Here is a 15,939-nt window from a genome sequence, read left to right on the forward strand (position 1 = left end):
ATAACAGCGTTGTCAGCAGAACTTTCTCATCCTTGAAGTTCAGTCATTGTTCATTGCACGGACAATATATGTGATTTAAACGTGACTTTTCAGTAATTATTGATTCTCGTTATCTTCTCACCGAAACTTTCAGGTGCCGTTTTTGTTTTTAATTTGTCAATACCTAGCATGAACATGATACTGTGAAAATTGCTTTTCAATGAAATAAGGAAGTGAGTTAATAAGTACAGTATTTATTGTCTTCTCTCCGCAGAAAATGTCAACGAATACCTAAAACTTGCCGCCAGTACTAGTGCTGATAAACAACAGTTACAACGGATTAAAACAATGTTTGAGAAAAAAAATCAGAAATCCACACAGACGATTAGTCATCTCCAGAAAAAACTGGAGAATTATCATAAACGTTTAAGCGATATAGAAACTTACGGTGTGTCTGGACATAAACAAGCTAGAGAAGTGTTACGGGATATGGGTCAGGGACTCAAGTAAGTACCATTATCAACATGTTAACTTCACGCTATAGGTTTTTACGTCTGTGTGCTGCATTCGATATTTTCCTGAATGAGATCACATCACAAGAGGTTTTGGCTTGATATCTAATTATGACCACATGACATTTGAATCAAATCACATGACATTCAAATCCTATCACATGACTTTCGAATCAAATCATATGACATTTGTGTCTAAAACATCACATGATATCTGTCTGAATTCACTTTTTAACTGATTCAGATGTAGACTAGTGCTTGTCCACCTTTCTTATAGGATATATGTTTGAACCGTTTGTGACTCTAAGCGATGATTCAGATATAGACCTTTGTCCTTCCTCTTTGTTGTCATTTTCTCATTTTTGAAGGTGTAGACATAGACTTAATTTTATTGAAGAGTTAGACAAGGCTCTACCATACTCTTCCTTCAGCTTTAGAATTGCATGTTTACAACACAAGTAGGCTTTAAACCTAGATGGTAGATTTACAGGTACTGAGTATGACAACACAAGTAGACTTTAAACCTAGATGGTAGATTTACAGGTACTGAGTATGACAACACAAGTAGGCTTTAAACCTAGATGGTAGATTTACAGGTACTGAGTATGACAACACAAGTAGACTTTAAACCTAGATGGTAGATTTACAGGTACTGAGTATGACAACACAAGTAGGCTTTAAACCTAGATGGTAGATTTACAGGTACTGAGTATGACAACACAAGTAGGCTTTAAACCTAGATGGTAGATTTACAGGTACTGAGTATGACAACACAAGTAGGCTTTAAACCTAGATGGTAGATTTACAGGTACTGAGTATGACAACACAAGTAGGCTTTAAACCTAGATGGTAGATTTACAGGTACTGAGTATGACAACACAAGTAGACTTTAAACCTAGATGGTAGATTTACAGGTACTGAGTATGACAACACAAGTAGACTTTAAACCTAGATGGTGGTAGATTTACAGGTACTGAGTATGACAACACAAGTAGGCTTTAAACCTAGATGGTAGATTTACAGGTACTGAGTAGGAACACAAGTAGGCTTTAAACCTAGATGGTAGATTTACAGGTACTGAGTAGGAACACAAGTAGGCTTTAAACCTAGATGGTAGATTTACAGGTACTGAGTATGACAACACAAGTAGGCTTTAAACCTAGATGGTAGATTTACAGGTACTGAGTATAACAACACAAGTAGGCTTTAAACCTAGATGGTAGATTTACAGGTACTAAGTTTGATATTTCACTTTTACAGACCTTTACTGTGGCGGTCTGTATGGAAAAAATATGGCTCTAGGTCTAGCTGGTGAGAACAACACATTCTCATAAACAGGATCTTGTTAGGCATGTTTAGGGAATGTTAACCTCACACTCGTTGTGTGTGGAAATAGAAGGTGGAGGTTTAAAGAATTTGAGTTTTGTTTACTCCTCTTTGTTATTTGTTTGATACACTCGAGTAGAGTACAATTCTTTATAAAATTCCTTAACAAAGTTTTTAGTGGGTGAAATATTTGTATTCTTATGTGAATTTTGACTGAATGGATTTGTTAATCCATGAAATGTAATGTAACTTTCAATATAATCTTTGATTAATTGAAAATCAAGAAAAAGAGAGTGCAATAAAAATATTCATTTTACGGACAAAAAATGAATATATATAAAATCGTGTTACTCTGTGGAGACAGGAATTTTTTTTTATCTCAGATATGTAAAATGATTAATCAATATCTGTAGTTTATCGTTCATGACCGATGTTCAGTAGAAGATAGGACATTTTGTTTTGGTCAAATGTAGCTGATTCCATTAGAGTTCCTGAATGCTAAATTTTCATTCTTTTGTTGAAGTCGAGACCTTTTGATTCTGTTTTGTAATTGTCATAATTCCTGGTTCTGTAGCTACAGGTTTGAAGTTCAAACTTATGTAGAGGTCATAATGACCTTTGATCTTTTGGGGTCAAAATATTCAAGTAAATATTGCATGACCTTTCTTCACAGGGGTGTCGGTGCTAACATTGTAGATGGTATCACAGGGTTTTCGGGGTAAGTCGAGGTGATGTTCCTGCTTCTTCTATGTTCATCAACTGCTTGAAGCTTCATCGCCTTGAAGCCCCAGTCAAACATACACATTCTGATCCAAGTTCTTAGCTACATTCTAACAAAGTTAGCCATGTTTTAATTAGAATGGAAACAATAGATCATACTAACAGCTGGGTGCAAGACTGTTATGTTCTACTGTGACTGGGCTTCATCCGTGATGACATGGGGAAATCAGTGTTGTTGTACTAAAAGTGAAGGTGGCTCAAATGTGGTTTAATGTGGCATTGGTACATTTGTCCAAGTCTATTCCATGATGTGCCATAATGTACCCAACGACCTCTCAAATGTGGTTTAATGTGGCATTAGTACATTTGTCCAAGTCTAAGCCACGATGTACCATAATGTACCCAACGACCTCTCAAATGTGGTTTAATGTGGCATTAGTACATTTGTCCAAGTCTAAGCCACGATGTACCATAATGTACCCAACGACCTCTCAAATGTGGTTTAATGTGGCCATATTACATTTGTCCAAGTCTATTCTATGATGTGCCATAATGTACACAATGACCCCTCAAATGTGGCTGAATGTGGCATTAGTACATTTGTTTAAGTCTAAACCACAATGTGCCATAATGTACTTAACGACCTCACAAATGTGGTAGAATGTGGCATTAGTTCATTTGTCCAAGTCCATGCCACGATGTGCCGTAATGTACTCAACAACCTCTCAAATGTGATTTAATATTATGTCCAAGTCTATGCCATGATTTACGTCTATATAATCAACAACCCTCCATACCTGCCAAGTTTTGATGTGATCACTGTTAAGCCGACACATTGTTGCTATGTTCTCAATTACCTTGTTGTGACGTTTGCTGAGGTCCAGATCAAGCCGAGAGAAATGTAGTTTTTGGTAACACACTCTCCAAAGATTCCCCACAACCTCACATTATCAGCGTCATATTCTTACAACCAGTGTGATCTATATCATCAAAAAATACACTGTCATATAGACCACCAGTGTGATCTATATCATCAAAAAATACGCTGTCATATAGACCACCAGTGTGATCTATATCATCAAAAAATACGCTGTCATATAGACCACCAGTGTGATCTATATCATCAAAAAATACGCTGTCATATAGACCACCAGTGTGATCTATATCATCAAAAAATACGCTGTCATATAGACCACCAGTGTGATCTATATCATCAAAAAATATGCTGTCATATAGACCACCAGTGTGATCTATATCATCAAAAAATACGCTGTCATATAGACCACCAGTGTGATCTATATCATCAAAAAATACGCTGTCATATAGACCACCAGTGTGATATATATCATCAAAAGATACACTGTCATATAGACCTACAGTGTGATCTATATCACAACCTCATATTATCAGCGTCATATTCTTACAACCAGTGTGATCTATATCATCAAAAAATACACTGTCATATAGACCACCAGTGTGATCTATATCATCAAAAAGTACACTGTCATATAGACCACCAGTGTGATCTATATCATCAAAAGATACGCTGTCATATAGACCACCAGTGTGATCTATATCATCAAAAAATACGCTGTCATATAGACCACCAGTGTGATCTATATCATCAAAAGCTACGCTGTCATATAGACCACCAGTGTGATCTATATCATCAAAAAATATGCTGTCATATAGACCGCCAGTGTGATCTATATCATCAAAAAATACGCTGTCATATAGACCACCAGTGTGATCTATATCATCAAAAGATACACTGTCATATAGACCACCAGTGTGATCTATATCATCAGTGTGATCTATATCATCAAAAGACACGCTGTCATATAGACCACCAGTGTGATCTATATCATCAAAAAATACACTGTCATATAGACCACCAGTGTGATCTATATCATCAAAAAATACGCTGTCATATAGACCACCAGTGTGATCTATATCATCAAAAGATAAGCTGTCATATAGGCACATTCTGAAAGTGTCAGCTTCAAGCAGTTGAGTGTAAATGTAGTGACAATACAACTATCACCTTCACTTAACGTTCCCCTATGAATGTTCTGCTAGAATGTAGCAGGTCAATTCCCAGAATGTGTATGTGTGACTGCGGCTCATTGTTGTCCCCATGGTTACTTTTGTGATTGTCCTTTTCATTTTGTATTTTAATTTCTGAAAAATATAACATTGTTAGGTTTAACTTCTATAATGGCTAATATATTTTTTTTTTTTTTTTTTAGTCTCTGATATTTTTTTTGAGTCACAATATTTGCCATATGGGTTTTAATCGTTGTACACAAGATTACTCCAGAATTCATTGATGAATTTTTTTTTATTTGTGAGCCAGAGTACAAACTGGTGTTACCTTTGTTTCCAATGTTTCACCTTTGATATAAAATTTTGAATGACCGCCTGCTTTTATTTGCGTGATGTATGTAAATTCTATGAAACACTTCACTGCATATCAGTTTGAAACCAGTTTCTTCCAAACAATCTATATTTCATATTGGCATATTGGCTCTTTTATCTAGTTTAATTTGAAAGTTCTTGCAGCAGCACATTTTAAGACTGGTATTGTTTTGAGGTTAAGTCATATTAACGGTCAAAACATCTACAGATCAGATAAACAGAATTTGTGTACGGTCATGTTTTGAGGTCGTGAAGAGGAAGGTTTATTTGTTTACATGTTATCATTCTCACTTCTTCACTTCTTCTTATGGAAAATAATACTAAGGTCAAGCAACATGATCCCATGGGTACCAAGATTAAGGTCACTGTTACTATTTATAGAAATTTCTAATTATAATCATGCTAATTAGCATGGAAATGTGGATGTTTATATCCAACTAATATTTATTAGTCTCTTCTGATGTTCTATGTGACCAATTTTTTTATATTTTACTTTTTTTGTTAATTTCATTGTTAAAGATTTAAATCTTTATCCTCTATATTTTCCAGGGGCGTGGTGGACAATATCAAAGGTGCCAAAGAGTAAGTGCAATAGAGAGGAACTTACTTATGATATCAGATATTATGATAAACACATATTTCACTATTTTGTTTTTTCCACATGCCTAATTTTTCAAGATATAATTAAGTAAGAAGAAATATCTATTATGATATAGTCTAGAATCTACTCAAAATTGTGAAATGTAACTGGAAATATTGGTTATGTTAGTTAACTCTCTATTTTTGAAATAATCAGACAGTCATTTTTTGCATGTGTGTTATTTTTTTTTGCCTAAACAACTTGTAAACAAATCTTTTAAAAAACACGTTTTGGTTTATCATTATTTTTATAATGCCTAAAACTTAATTTTAAACACTTATTTAAAATCTCTTCATTATACCTGAAAAAGCCTCTTCTTTTACCAAAGGGGGAAAAAGAAGAGAAAAAAAAAGCTCTTTGGCTATTTGCTGACTTTATAAATAAAACCTAAAAAATATAAATAAAACCTAAAAAAACAAACAGGGTACTATTATCTACATAGTACCATAGAACAAACTATGAATTATGAAAAGTCTTCACATCAAGTGGATGTCATTTCAATTATCCTGACACATCAAGTTTGTTTACACATGTATGTAAAGCTAGAATTTGATAATGATTTATTTGTTTATTATTGAAAAGTTATAGAATACGTTTGTGGTTTCTGTTTTTTCACAAATAACTTACATGATTTTTTATTTGTTTTGTTTTTCTTTGTAGTACTATTGTGTCAAAACCCAAGGAATTTGCTCACCTCATCAAGAACAAATTTGGAAGTGCTGGCGACATCAGTGAACTCAGTAAGTTACTCTGATATTAAAAGGATTACATAGTTCAGTAGTCTATAAAACATTGTTGTGAAATCTTGAAGTATAAAAAGTGTGCAAAAATAACGATGCTCTGATCATATTTTTTAATATGCCGTATGTTATGGTGTCCATCTGTCATAGCTGAAAAGTCCTGCCGTTTGTTCAACTGCTTGTCATTGTTCTATTTGGATTCTTTTAAAGTGTACCCTGAGAGGTCAGCTATGTTGACCTTGAAAAATAGTTATGCACATAAAATACACTATGCCGAAAACGTGAATGCCGTGGAATGTTCCGTTACTGAGAAATTGCGACTTTTCTGAAAAACACACCTTTGGCTGAGAGGCGTTGACCTCGTTTTCGGGCACCCAAACCTGTGACGTCATAAGTTCAACGCTTTTGTTGATGCAGCCATATTGTCTTTACTGTGCTACATGTGATTGTGATCTATTTTGGGATTTTCCGTGGTAATTTCTTTGTTTATTTACGTGAAAGTACTTCACATCTTCGCAATATCTAAGGTAGTGAACGAGGGGTCGGTGAATTAGCGCTTAAATCCGCTAAAATGGCTTCCTATCGAGGAGGGAAGCGGTGTGTATGGTTGTCCTAACACTAACACGGATGGGGTGTCGATGCATGACGTCGATAAATAAAACTGATTGTTGATTAAATAAAAGTATATTTGTTAGGTTGATATTTTGTTATTAATTCTACAACTAAACATTTTAAATTGATAGGCTAGCCTATGACTTGGGCGGTCATAGGAATATTATTCCTTCGTAATCGTGAACGCCTAATACTCGGAGAAGGCCTAGTCGTGAATGGGTCACGGGAATTTTCACCCCAAGAATTTTCATACTACTATTATATAGTATAGAATAGAATTATTAGAATTTATAGAATAGGTTATGTGTGTATGTTGTTTGTATAAGGTGTATTTGGTTTTTAGATCTTCCAGCAGACAATGTTGTTTAGTTATTAATTTTGCTATCGTAAAAATAACAATAAGATCACCAATCTTGATTTGAAAACACAGTTCACAGTGTAGAGATGTCATCTAAACTCATAATCACACCTGTGCCAGGTTAGGTAATTAGCACCTCTGTGGCTGGAAAAAACAATTGTGACACCTGTGAGGCGACACGCCTGTCGGCAAACAACAGATGCGTACCAGTGCTAGGGTAAAAACCAGTCAAATAATTGTTTAAACTTCGAAAACATCAAATTTTTATTATTAACACAGCGGAGGGTGTTATAATTGGTTGTTGACACCCTATCTATATGTATCCATAGTGCTATGAAAATTCCCTGGAAAGAAAAATTTCCCTCGGACGAAACTTTTTTCGGTAAGAAAATTCCCGACACCTCGTGAATGTATGCATAGTCTTGCACAAACGCGATTTCCCGACATCAGAAATTGTTGATCGAGACTTGAAGATAGTAAAATTAGTCCAAAACCACACCCAATTTTATTTTGTTTCTTTGAAACGACGATTCACTGTTCGACTACTATCACGATTACTGGTGAGACCCAGTGAAGTACGTGCCAATCTATGTTGCCCAAGCGATCGTCACTTTTCGAAGGGTCATTTTCCTCCTCACTGGATACATCGTCTTGTAATTCCATTTCAAATCGGTAGGGCTGGATTCCGTCTTCAGACATATCATTCACACCATAATCAGACTCCTCAAAACTCATGCTCAAATCGCTCTCAGTTGCGGTGTCATTGTCACTGTCAGTCATGTTGACTGCCATTTCTGTTGAACTTATGATGTCACGAGTAGAAGAGCCTCGATTCCGCGGAAATGACGATTCGGCTGATTAGGTCTGGGCGGACAGGTGAAAATCGACAACTTTGAGCTTTAATAACTCGACACTGGGGCAACGGATTTTGACGGGGTTTTCATTATTATTATTTTTACAGCATTCTTAACATTATATCTAAATATAAAATTACTCTCAGGGTACACTTTAAGACCTATTTTGATGAAACATTTTAAAGAACTGAAGAACCATCTCAAGCAAGTTGGCCGTTTGACCAATAGTCCTTATGTTAGATCATAGTACCATCAAATGTTTTTTTCTCATCATTTCTACTTCCCAAAAGGTTAAAGGTCAATGTCAAAGTCCTGGTTCCACTATGAAAATACAATACTGGTTCCACTATGAAAATACAATACTGGTTCCACTGTGAAAATACAATACTGTTTCCACTGTGAAATACAGTCCTGGTTCCACTATGAAAATACAGTCCTGGTTCCACTGTGAAAGTACAGTACTATTTCCACTGTGAAATACAGTCCTGGTTCCACTATGAAAATACAGTCCTGGTTCCACAGTGAAAGTACAGTACTGTTTCCACTGTGAAATACAGTCCTGGTTCCACTGTGAAGAAAAAGTACTGTTATCACAGTGACGGAACAGTCCTGGTTCCACTGTGAAGAAACAGTCCTGTTATCACTGTGAAAATACAGCACTGTTTCCACTGTGAAAATACAGCACTGTTATCACAGTGAAGAAACAGCACTGTTATCACAGTGAAGAAACAGTCCTGGTTCCACTGTGAAGAAGCAGTACTGGTTCTACAGTGAAGAAATGTACTGTTTCCACTGTGAAAATACAGCACTGTTTCCACTGTGAAAATACAGCACTGTTTCCACTGTGAAAATACAGCACTGTTTCCACTGTGAAAATACAGTACTGGTTCCACTGTGAAAATACAGTCCTGGTTCCACTGTGAAAATACAGTACTGTTATCACAGTGAAGAAACAGCACTGTTATCACAGTGAAGAAACAGTCCTGGTTCCACTGTGAAGAAGCAGTACTGGTTCCACAGTGAAGAAACAGTACTGTTTCCACTGTGAAAATACAGCACTGTTTCCACTGTGAAAATACAGCACTGTTTCCACTGTGAAAATACAGTACTGGTTCCACTGTGAAAATACAGTCCTGGTTCCACAGTGAAAATACAGTCCTGGTTCCACAGTGAAAATACAGTCCTGGTTCCACAGTGAAAATACAGTCCTGGTTCCACTGTGAAGAAAAAGTACTGTTATCACAGTGACGGAACAGTCCTGGTTCCACTGTGAAGAAACAGTACTGTTATCACTGTGACGGAACAGTCCTGGTTCCACTGTGAAGAAAAAGTACTGTTATCACAGTACTGGTTCCACTGTGAAAATACTGTTATCACTGTGTACTGTTTCCACTGTGAAAATACAGCAGCACTGGTTCCACTGTGAGAATACAGCACTGTTTCCACTGTGAAAATACAGCACTGTTTCCACTGTGAAAATACAGTACTGGTTCCACTGTGAAAATACAGTACTGTTATCACAGTGAAGAAACAGTACTGTTTCCACTGTTAAAATACAGCACACAGTACTGGTTCCACTGTGAAGAAAAAGTACTGTTATCACAGTGACGGAACAGTCCTGGTTCCACTGTGAAGAAACAGTCCTGTTATCACTGTGAAAATACAGCACTGTTTCCACTGTGAAAATACAGCACTGTTTCCACTGTGAAAATACAGTACTGGTTCCACTGTGAAAATACAGTACTGGTTCCACTGTGAAAATACAGCACTGTTTCCACTGTGAAAATACAGCACTGTTTCCACTGTGAAAATACAGTACTGGTTCCACTGTGAAAATACAGTACTGGTTCCACTGTGAAGATGCAGTCCTGGTTTAATTTTTCTGTAAACATGTGACAATAATCCCATCCATTATGATACATTGTAAAATACAGCAAGTTTTCCGTATTTCTGGTGTTACAGAGATCATGGATGAGGTCCCATCAACAGAGGGAGAGAAAACTCATGGTAGCACACTGCCTGCAAGGTACTGTAGATCAAAAAGTCAACCCCGGCATGCCACATCTTCTCTTGTACGAGTTGCCACAAGTCCTGGCATGATCGCTGTAGCCAACCATACACAGGCACATGTGTAAGGGCCTTCTATTGGTCTGGTTTTAATTTTGGCCAAGTACTCACTTGCTAATGGCTGTCAGACGTGATGACTAAAGGCACTAAGACCCTATGGGCTTGATTAGAGACTAACAGAGCTTGATAACCTATGCTCATGTCTTACTTGAACAATTCTCACTTATATGACATTTAAGCACCTCGTCTGTCACATAAAACTCAATAGTTACCTGACTACAGGTTAACAGCTTTACAGTGGTAAAGCTTTGAGTTGTAAGGAACTCCATCACAGGTTATACACTCCTAACATACTTGCACAGTTCTGACTCACAAAGCACAGTGTCACAAATTAATGGTTCTTGTGTCACTCATGAACTTGTTCTTTTTTACTTGATCTTTAGCTGGAAGGAAAATTATCCACCAGAAAAAAGATTATCAGCATAACAGGATACTATACAAAGTTTATATACTTGCCCTGTAACACTCCTGGATGATACAGGTGAAATACACATGACGTGAAGTTTGTTCACTTAACACTCCGTGTTAATTGCTCAGTTGATGTTTTTTAAGTCCTGCATAGTCTAAGGGGGGTCACTCCAAATCCAAAAATGGAATTTTTATAAAGATTGTAAATACATTGAAGTGTGGAGTTGTACACCATACTTATCCATTTATTACAGTTAAGTCATACTGGACAACAAAATTAAACAAGGTACATCATCACTTTAACAGATTTCGTTACAAAAAATTAATGAATTAAGGTGGCACATAGCTCTAAGTAAGGCTTTGGATGACATTTAAAGAATCATTTCATTTTATACCAGTCACTTTTATACTAAATGTTGTAAAATGTAGCATATTTCATACCTTCCATACTAGCAGACTATAGATTCCCTTGATTTGTTTAAAAATACTACTTTGCTGGTGACTAATGCACAGTTTTTTTACCTACTGTTTGTTTAATATCCCTGCTGTTCTGTTGTTTGTGTAACAGACTAGTTAATATGCTTTAGACACTGAACACTTTTATGAAGCACATCAAACAATGACAAATAGAGAAAAATAGGACTATCACTACTTAGATGTAACTTTACAACTTATCACAGAGGCAAATTTATAACTAGATCTAATTCTTGTAAAACTTGTATCTGTACCAACCATTCCATCAGCAATGGCTAATATGTGTAGTAATTACGAAGTAAAAGACCTTTAATTCAATCTAAAATATAAATTGTTATCATTTTGTAAAACCTGTTATTTTTTATTTGGCACAGTATCTGTTACAAAGCCTTTAAAGATCTAAAAGAATATTATTGAATTCCATATTTTATAAAATCATCAATTTGATTTTATCTTTTTCTCCATTATTTTCATGACTTTCCTATTCAATCTTCTTTCTGTTTTTGAACTAATTATGTGCACTTTTTATCAAAGCAAAACACATTTAATATGTTTCAGATGTCCAGAGCAGTTTTTTAACCCCATTCGGTAATTTATTTCACTTTCTAACAATTTTTATTGTGTCTTTCAGACAGCCTTATATACTTCTATTCTTTAGCATGTAACATTGCACCTTAATCATATAATTATACCCCAATGTAATCAAATTGACATTATCCAGGATTTGTACTGGTGTATTCCACTTCACATTAAAGGGGATACAGGATAAATGATTAAACAGTATTTTTCAAAATTAATCAAAGTGCAGTTAAGTCTAACCTTGTAATGTTACCTGAAAAATGTAGCCTTGACATCTACCTTTGTATATAGTGATCTTTAATGATTTCAATTAAGTTTCAATGTTTTAATATTGTCATTTCAATTATGTTTATTTTTTTTCAAGTTTAGTGCATGGTTGTGACCTAATCTCAGATTAAGCCATTTGTCTGTCAAAATGTTCATATGTTAGGATTAGCTCCAAATCTTTGTGTGTTGTCTGTCTGACCATTGTACATGGGTTAATAGCTGTGTATTTGTTTGTGATTGTCTACAGGTCATTAGCTCAATGCCTTGGTGATTTTCGACGAGTCATTAGCGCAATGCCTTGGTCATCGTCTACAGGTCATTAGCACAATGTCTTGGTGATTGTCTAGGGGTCATTAGCTCAATGCCTTGGTCATTGGTTAGGGGATATTAGCTCAATGCCTTGATTGTCTACAGGTCATTAGCTCAATGTCTTTTTGTGTCATTGTCTAGGAGTCATTAGCTCAATGTCTTTGTGTGTATTTGTCTACAGGTCATTAGCTCAATGCCTTGATCGTTGTCTACCGGTCATTAGCTCAATGCTTTGATTGTCTACAGGTCATTAGCTCAATGTCTTTGTGTGTGATTGTCTAGGGGTCATTAGCTCAATGTCTTTGTGTGTATTTGTCTACAGGTCATTAGCTCAATGCCTTGGTGATTGTCTACAGGTCATTAGCTCAATGTCTTGGTGATAGTCTACAGGTCATTAGCTCAATGCCTTGGTGATTGTCTACAGGTCATTAGCTCAATGTCTTGGTGATAGTCTACAGGTCATTAGCTAAATGCCTTGGTGATTGTCTACAGGTCATTAGCTCAATGCCTTGGTGATTGTCTACAGGTCATTAGCTCAATGTCTTGGTGATAGTCTACAGGTCATTAGCTAAATGCCTTGGTGATTGTCTACAGGTCATTAGCTCTATGCCATGGTGATTGTCTACAGGTCATTAGCTCTATGCCATGGTGATTGTCTACAGGTCATTAGCTCAATGTCTTTGTGTGTATTTGTCTACAGGTCATTAGCTCAATGCCTTGGTAATTGTCTACAGGTCATTAGCTCAATGCCATGGTGATTGTCTACAGGTCATTAGCTCAATGTCTTTTTGTGTGATTGCCTAGGGGTCATTAGCTCAATGTCTTTGTGTGTAATTGTCTAAGGGTTGATAACTCAATGTCTTTGTTTGTGATTAACTTAGTCATTACCTCAGTGTCTTTGTATGTTATTGTCTAAGAGTCAATTGCTCAATATGTGTGTGTGTTTGTGATTGTCTAAGATTCATTAACTAAGTGTCTTTGTGTCTATCTGTGTCTGGGTTCAAATTTAGTTCAGTGTCATTTTTTATCTGACTCAGTGTTAAGATTAGCTGGTCGACTGTGATTTATAATTTTGATTATTTAAAGTTTAATCACTAAACTTCATGCTTTTTTGTAATCAAGATCCTTTAGTGAAGTTATTTAAAAGATACTAATAAAATTTGAGGGTTTAAACCTGCTGGAAAAAATCAACATTATTAAAATGGTCATGATATTAAATGTGCGTGGAAAATAACTAAAAAATCTCTGTGTACAAAGAGTTATGTATCTCATTACCTGTAATACTGAATTTTCAAGGTGATGGGAGTAATCTAACATCAAAATCCTAATTGTAGAAATTAATGACATAGGAGCAAACAGTTTTTTGGAAGAGCCACTAAGATTTTAATTTCTGATAGAGTTATGTCCCTTAGTAATAACAGCTTTTAAACTTTTCATAATATGTAACATTTAAACAGAATGTCAGTTGTAGTACCATGGATTTTGTTTCTCATGAAATCTTAATGAACGACATTTCAGATGTGTATTTTGCTGTGAAATTCCATCATTCTGATAGAATATATGATATATGAGATTTTGTTCAAATAGGGAAGAGGGGGGATATTGATACAGGAATGAATGTATACATCAGGAAGTTGAGGCCTCTGTCAACACTAGGCACGATAGTTTCAGACACAGTTTAATAAAATCATTGTATTTACATGAGCTTGTTAAATACTGTGTATATTTGACCATCTTACCATGTTTTCACACAGCACAATACTTAATCTTATCACCTATTTGTAAATCTACACCAGCAGAATGCTTTCTTGTACTTTGAGGATAACATTATTTACAGAATTGATTGAGTTGCAAGCGTTATCAAAATTTGATTGAAGGAATATGATGACATTCCACCATTTAAAAACTTTGATTTGAATTGATTTGAAACCATTTCACTTGCGAAGTCATGCTGATATCATTTGAAAAATTTTTAATAGGAATAATTTCTTTTACTCATCACTGTTCAAGGCCAAGATTTTATTGCCTCTGTTTAGGTTATGTGGAAGAAAAGAAAACAAACAGCAATTGAAGTTGTGGAGATGCAGTATTTGTGTATGTGGTTCTGTTTCAGCTTTATTATACTAACAAAGTGGACAGGGTTTTAATTTTTTTTTTTTTTTTTTTTTCTTTTTCTTTTATAACTTTTTTTTATAACTTTTCATTTTATTGTTGTTACAGTTTTAAATACGGGTCCGATGATGATAATAGCAGTATAACTTCTGGATCAGGATTTGGAGCTCATAGCAGTCCTCCTTCAGTATCCCAGAATACATCACAACAACTTCCGATCCTCACACAGGCTAGCCTTGACCCTGTTGTCATGGAGATGAAGGAACTTCGAGACAGCAATGCACAAATGCAGGAAACTATACAGTGTCTGCTAAAAGAGTTTGAAATGTACAGGGTGAGTTTCAGAGGTTTGATGCCTCCAGGTTAGATTTGCAGTGTACAGGGTTCTAAGTTTTGGGGGATGGATGCTTGGAGGGTTTTGAGGTACAAGATGATATTTGCCTGTAGGTTTGAAGTAGAAGTTCTGTGCCTGTAGGCCATGTTTGAAGTAGAAGTTCTGTGCCTGTAGGCCAGGTTTGTAGTAGAAGTTCTGTGCCTGTAGGCTAGGTTTGAAGTAGAAGTTATGTGCCTATAGGCCATGTTTGAAGTAGAAGTTCTGTGCCTGTAGGCCAGGTTTGAAGTAGAAGTTCTTTGCCTGAAGGCCAGGTTTGAAGTAGAAGTTCTGTGCCCGTAGGCCAGGTTTGAAGTAGAAGTTCTGTGCCCGTAGGCCAGGTTTGAAGTAGAAGTTCTGTGCCCGTAGGCCAGGTTTGAAGTAGAAGTTCTGTGCCAGTAGGCCAGGTTTGAAGTAGAAGTTCTTTGCCTGAAGGCCAGGTTTGAAGTAGAAGTTCTGTGCCCGTAGGCCAGGTTTGAAGTAGAAGTTCTGTGCCTGTAGGCCAGGTTTGAAGTAGAAGTTCTGTGCCCGTAGGCCAGGTTTGAAGTAGAAGTTCTGTGCCCGTAGGCCAGGTTTGAAGTAGAAGTTCTGTGCCCGTAGGCCAGGTTTGAAGTAGAAGTTCTTTGCCCGTAGGCCAGGTTTGAAGTAGAAGTTCTGTGCCCGTAGGCCAGGTTTGAAGTAGAAGTTCTGTGCCCGTAGGCCAGGTTTGAAGTAGAAGTTCTTTGCCTGTAGGCCAGGTTTGAAGTAGAAGTTCTGTGCCTGAAGGCCAGGTTTGAAGTAGAAGTTCTGTGCCCGTAGGCCAGGTTTGAAGTAGAAGTTCTGTGCCCGTAGGCCAGGTTTGAAGTAGAAGTTCTGTGCCCGTAGGCCAGGTTTGAAGTAGAAGTTCTGTGCCCGTAGACCAGGTTTGAAGTAGAAGTTCTGTGCCCGTAGGCCAGGTTTGAAGTAGAAGTTCTGTGCCCGTAGGCCAGGTTTGAATTAGAAGTTCTGTGCCCGTAGACCAGGTTTGAATTAGAAGTTCTGTGCCCGTAGGCCAGGTTTGAAGTAGAAGTTCTGTGCCCGTAGGCCAGGTTTGAAGTAGAAGTTCTGTGCCCGTAGGCCAGGTTTGAATTAGAAGTTCTGTGCCCGTAGGCCAGG

General features: G+C 36.6%; 1 protein-coding gene across 3 annotated transcripts in view; it reads left to right on the forward strand.

Moving 5' to 3' along the window:
* LOC132561591 (transmembrane and coiled-coil domains protein 1-like) overlaps positions 1-15,939 on the forward strand; it is a 75,754-nt gene that overhangs the window by 56,180 nt on the left and 3,635 nt on the right. For 2 of the 3 annotated variants that reach the window (XM_060226290.1, XM_060226288.1), the window contains 6 exons: positions 254-485; positions 2,491-2,535; positions 5,505-5,537; positions 6,256-6,335; positions 10,122-10,185; positions 14,544-14,769. In XM_060226290.1, the coding sequence (XP_060082273.1) occupies positions 254-485; positions 2,491-2,535; positions 5,505-5,537; positions 6,256-6,335; positions 10,122-10,185; positions 14,544-14,769 (680 nt within the window). The remainder of the gene's footprint in view (positions 1-253; positions 486-2,490; positions 2,536-5,504; positions 5,538-6,255; positions 6,336-10,121; positions 10,186-14,543; positions 14,770-15,939) is intronic. The other variant, XM_060226289.1, reaches the window with a different exon arrangement.

Source organism: Ylistrum balloti, unplaced genomic scaffold, assembly GCF_031769215.1.
Source record: "Ylistrum balloti isolate Yb309-2 unplaced genomic scaffold, AGI_CSIRO_Ybal_v1 Utg371236, whole genome shotgun sequence".
Lineage (NCBI taxonomy): Eukaryota > Metazoa > Mollusca > Bivalvia > Pectinida > Pectinidae > Ylistrum > Ylistrum balloti.